The 5,778-nt window shown below is 44.3% G+C and overlaps 1 protein-coding gene across 1 annotated transcript in view; it reads left to right on the top strand.

Moving 5' to 3' along the window:
- Positions 1 to 2,696: 2,696 nt before the first annotated feature.
- Positions 2,697 to 5,778, top strand: part of CCN6 (cellular communication network factor 6) — an 18,879-nt gene continuing 15,797 nt past the window's right edge. The window contains exon 1 of the mRNA XM_007118166.2: positions 2,697 to 2,744. Within this exon, the coding sequence (XP_007118228.1) occupies positions 2,697 to 2,744 (48 nt within the window). The remainder of the gene's footprint in view (positions 2,745 to 5,778) is intronic.

The following is a 5,778-nucleotide window of genomic DNA, read 5'->3' as shown; positions in this document are numbered from 1 at the left end:
GCGCACGGGCTTAGTTACTCCGCGGCATATGGGATCTTCCCGGACCAGGGATCGAACCCATGTCCCCTTCGTTGGAAGGCAGATTCTTAACCACTGCGCCACCAGGGAAGTACCCCTCTCTCAACTCTTTGTGTCACTGCCTTACAGATGTTCTCCCTGCCCCCTGATTTAAATTAGCTCCTACCTATCATTCTCTCTTGTAATTTCTTGTTCTTTATTATTAGCCTTTAGCCTTTATTCAATTTTTAATCATGGATACTTTGCGTGTTTATTTGTTTAGCATCTTCTCTGCCAGTAGATTACATAGCTCTAGAGGGCTGGGATTAAGTGTGTTTTGTGGACCAAGTGCAATCACTTAACCTCAACTTTTTTTTTTAAACATCTTTATTGGCGTATAATTGCTTTACAATGGTGTGTTAGTTTCTGCTTTACAACAAAGTGAATCAGTTATACATATACATATGTCCCCATATCTCTTCCCTCTTGCATCTCCCTCCCTCCCACCCTCCCTATCCCACCCCTCTAGGTGGTCACAGAGCACCGAGCTGATCTCCCTGAGCCATGCGGCTGCTTCCCACTAGCTATCCGCCCTACGTTTGGTAGTGTATATATGTCCATGCCACTCTCTCACTTCTTCACAGCTTACCCTTCAACCTCAACTTTTTAATCTGCTAAATGAGTATGGTAATACTGCTTTTGCCTACCTCACTGAGCTGTGAAATTAAAAAAGATAATACATGTGAACTTCCTTGTAAATCATGAAACATCTTGCAAATATTAGTTATGCTCAATGACATGTCTATTTGAATGTACATCACAAGCTGAACACTTGTGAAATGAACTCCCAGGCAGATTAGCATTTTGTTAAATGAGATAATGGAGGAAAGTGCTCACAGCAAGACACACACTGTGATGGCTCTTGATGTCTAAAGTAGAAGATGGCAGCCCCAACCTCTAGAAATATGATAGTCACTCAGTCCATCCGTAGTGGGCTTGAAATAGTAAAATAGGGGCACGCCTATGGCTGGAGATGTCTAAACACAAGCCACAGTGAGTAACCCAGAGCCCATCCTTTCTGTACACTGGAGGAGGATTCGCAAGTTCATTCTCGACTAAGATGTTCCTTTCCTACCAAGAGGCAAGGATGGGGAATATGACACCTTCCCCTGCCCTCTGGCAGAGAGACTACTGAAGGAGGGAAGACATTTCCAGAAGAATGGCTGCTGCTGCCAGCATTTCACAGAGAACACATGGGAGGAACATGAATCTCCTTAAGTTCAAACACTGAACAGATATGTGCAGTATCACATTTGGAACAGGACGGATGTAGTTGATGAATATGCTAATCCTGGGCTTAGATTTTTTTCTGCTTTTGATGGACCAGCGAGGAAATTAGAAGAGATCCTTTCTCATGGCCAGTGTGGTGCATGAATCACTGAGGCTGGGAACCCAAAGATCAGATGATGTTAAGCCAGAGAGACAAAAAAAATAGATAAGATTGGACCAACACAGACCCATCTTCCTTCACTAGGGCGTTCTCAGGTGTTACTGAGTCTGCGTTTGTACTGCTCATGGCAGGACAGGCAAATCAATCGAGAGACGAGGTGTTGGGGCAAGGAGAGGCGACTTTATTCGAAAAGCCAGCAGAAGGAGAAGATGGTGGACTTGTCCCAAAGAACCATCTTCCCCGAGTTAGAATTCAGGCTTCTTTTATACTAAAAGGGGAGGGGGTGAAGTCTTGGTTCTGATCCAGCTCTGGAGGGGGTGGGTTAGTTTCTTCTTCCTGCAGCCATTCACAGGTGGGCCTGGTCAGAATGTTTTCTGTGAGCTAAACAAAGGTATTTTAGCTTAACTCTCATTACCTGGGAGGCAGGGTTCCCAGAGATGGGCCATTATGTTAATTTTTGCTTATAGGCAACATCCCTTTAGTGATTGACTTGTAATAGAATGCAGAGGTTTTTCCCTATTACACAAGTTTTGTCCTGTTTCTCAGGGAGGAAGGATGAGGAGTTTACTCTCATCTATCATGGGGCTGGCAGCCACAGAAAGGGGCTTCTCTCAGGCCCTGTACTGCAGGCGTCCACCTGGGTTCAATCTACAATTTTTTTCCAAACCTAATCCACCTGCTATGAGGGACGTGCTGTAACAGAGGTAAGTACAGGGCACTGTGAGTAGAAGCTGGGGAGCGAGGGAAGGCCTGTGGGAACCTGTTACCATATGGAGGGAGAAGCCCAGACGGAGCAGGCTGTGATGGGGTGCTGTGGGCAGAGGCCAGGCTGGTACCCTGTGCTTGAGGACCGGGGAAAGCAAGCAGCACAGAGAGGGCTCGGAGAGGCAAACCCAGACGAGAGGCTGAGGGCAAGGTGGGTAACTGCGTCTCACTTCACCATTTTGCCCAAGGCGGGCTCTGATCTCTAGAGCAGGTGGGACAGTTCCTCAAACAGAAGTCACCCCTGATCTGCCCTTCTCAGTCCCAGGAGGAGCGCACTCCAGGCCACCGCGGAGGTAAATATGAGAAGAGTCGCCTGAAAGTAAACAGGGCAGTAAAAGGGATCCGGGAAAGCGAAAGCAGAGTCAGAGCAGGAGCGCGAAGTCAGGAGCCGGGAGGTGGAGGCGTGAGTCCTTTCTCCTGGAGAGACAGGGGAGCTTTGTGCGCTGGCCTCGCATCTCTGGCTGCGCGCGGCCGGGCCGGGGCCATGCGAGGGCCGCTCCTCTCCACACTTCTCCTGGCTGCTCTGTCACAGGTACGTCCTGGCTCTCCCACCACTCCTTCCCCCAGGGTATGCGGCGACTCCTGTTTCCTCAGGTCAGAGATAAAAAGGAAGAGAAGATGGGGGAAGAGGAGGGATGCATTCCTTGTGGAAATACTTGCAGACGAATAGGGAGCCATTTTCCTCTCCAAATCGAGTCCTGTTTTGGTTCATTAGCTTCGGGAAAGAGTGAAAAACATTTCTCCCTCTTGGGGAAGGGCACTTAATCCTGCTTCCGATATGTTTGAACAGCTCCCAGATTTTCATACGGTGTATTTTTTACTGGAGTCTGCTGGCACACGCCCTTGGGGAGCGGCAGCCCTGCGGGCGGGTGGCCGTGGTCCTCTGCGCACACAGAGCCGCTGGAAAAAGTGATCCTGATGGCTTTCTTCAGCTAAGCCTGTCCTTGTTGGAAAGGAGCTTTTCGGAGCAAACATTTATATTTTTAAAACATTCTATTTCTTTTTTCTTAACCCATGAGTTTTTCACTTTTCATGAGAAGGAATCAGTCCACGGGATTTTTAAGTATTTCACGCAGCAGACCAAAGGGAAGTTCAATTTAATATGAGCAATTCTTGGCGTTAGTATTTTTTATTAAGACCATTAAAACAGGGTGACTTATTTATGGATTTATTTACATGGTGGAGGTTTTCGCTAGCCCAGAAGACAGAGCTTTTGAAACGTGGTTATTTAGAATACAGGGATGTGTCTGTGAGTTAATTTGATTGAGGCAGTAAGTAGTAGATGTATTTCAGAAAACAAGGGGTTGAAAATTGTTATATGTGGAGAGATTGAAGATTTTAAAAGGGTCATAACAAGAATGTCAGTGGTACCATTATGTGGAGGGGTGCTTTTCCCCAGTAGGGGTGAGATGGGGCTGCCTATTGCCTATTCCACTGCTCTTGAGAAAAACCCTGTCATTTTTGTTGGCTGAGAACTACAGCATCTCCCTAAAGAGCAAACATTCCAACAGAGAGAGATGTGCCCAAAGTAAAAAACAAAAACAAACACAAAAAGGGGTTATATAGAGAGCCACAAGAAAATCTTATGCTTAATGGCAAAGTTAAGGGTCTGATAATACCTACCATTTATAGAAAATCTACTATGTGCCATGCACTGTGCTATGCACTTTAGTCATTATCTTAATCCTCAAAATAACCTTGCAAAGTGGATATTATGAACCCTGTTTTACAGAGGAGGATTGAGGCTCAAAGATCAAATAAATGAAAGTTACCTAAATCCCAGAGCTATACTAAAGCTCAGCTCTGTGGTCAAGACCCCTCATTGTTTCTGTTGTATTATTCTGATAATTCTTTTGTTGTCTTGAGCTTTTGATTTTGAAAACAATCAAAATGTCTGAAGAAACAATTATATACAGTTTTTTACATTTACCCACATATTTGCCATTTCTGGGACCCTTGATTTCTTCCTGTATTTCTAAAGTACTATCTATTGTAATTTTCCCTTCAGACTGAAGAGCTTCCTTTAGTATTTCTTGTGAGACAGGTATGCTAGCAACAATGTCTCTCAGCTTTTGTGTATCTGGAAATGTCTTTAATTTTACCTTCATTTTTAAAAGATAATTCCACTGGAGAAAGAACCTCAGGTTGACAGTTTTTTTTCTTTCAACATTGTGTCTGGGGCCCTTGTTCTCCTTCTCCTCCTCCTTTTTTAAAGACATAGTTTTTTTGGCGTAGTTTTAGGGTCATAGCAAGTTTGAGAGGAAGGTACAGAGATTTCCTGTGCACTGCCTCCCCTCCACCCGGATTATCAGTGTCCCCCACAAAAGTGGTACACTTGTTACAACTGATGAACCACATTGGCACATCATAACCATCCAGAGTCCATCACTTACATTACGGTTCACTCTTGGTGTTGTACGTTCTGAATTTGGACAGATGTATAATGACATGTATCCACTATGACAATACCGTACAGAGTATTTTCGCTGCCCTAAAAATCCTCTGTGCTCCACCTATTTATCCCTTCCCCCAACCCCTGGCAACCACTGATCTTTTTACTGTCTCCATAGTTTTGCCCTTTCCAGAATGTCATATAGTTGGAATCATACAGTATGTAGACTTTTCAGATTGGCCTCTTTCACTTAGTGATATGCATGTCTTTTCAAGGCTTGATAGCTCATTTCCTTTTAGCACTGAATAATGTTCCATTGTCTGGATGTATCAGTTTATCCACTCACCTCTTGAAGAACATCTTGGTTTCCTTCTTTTGATGAGAAGTCAGATCTCATACTTATTGTTGTTCTCCTGTGTGTAATACTTCCCCTTTCTCAGGCTGATTCCAATATTTTCTCTTTATCCTTAGTTTTCAACTGTGTTACCTTGTGACCTTGGAGATCATATAGAAATGCTTCCAGACTGGAAAGATAAACAGGTGTCCCCAGGTGGGAAGTTTGGGGAGCGGGCACTTCATTAGAGGGAGCAACGTGAGGAAAAGCCTGACCTCAGAAGAGGAGAAACTGACCTGGTGCCTCTTGTCAGGTGCATGGCATAGGAGGAGAGTGCATTGAGTGCTACCGCTAGAGAGGAAGGCGGGGACCAGGACAAAGAGGGTTTAGATACCATGCTCAGAAGTCTGGATCATATACTGTTGACAGTGGGGAGCCACTGGATGGGCTTCAAGGAGATGAGGAGTAAAAACAGATACAGTGTTTTTTTTTTTAATTAAAAAATTTTTTATTTTATTTATTTTTTTATACAGCAGGTTCTTATTAGTTATCCATTTTATACATATTAGTGTATAAATGTCAATCCCAATCTCCCAATTCATCCCACCACCACCACCCCCCTGCCACTTTCCCCCCCTTGGGGTCCATACGTTTGTTCTCTACATCTGTGTCTCTATTTCTGCCCTGCAAACAGGTTCATCTGTACCATTTTTCTAGGTTCCACATATGCGCGTTAATATACGATATTTGTTTTTCTTTTTCTGACTTATTTCACTCTGTATGACAGTCTCTAGATCCATCCACGTCTCTACAAATGACCCAATTTCGTTCCTTTTTATG

Source organism: Physeter macrocephalus, chromosome 10 (assembly GCF_002837175.3).
Source record: "Physeter macrocephalus isolate SW-GA chromosome 10, ASM283717v5, whole genome shotgun sequence".
NCBI classification, from domain to species: Eukaryota; Metazoa; Chordata; class Mammalia; order Artiodactyla; family Physeteridae; genus Physeter; species Physeter macrocephalus.
Note: the sequence above shows the minus strand (reverse complement) of the source record. Positions and strands in the feature narration are given on the sequence as shown.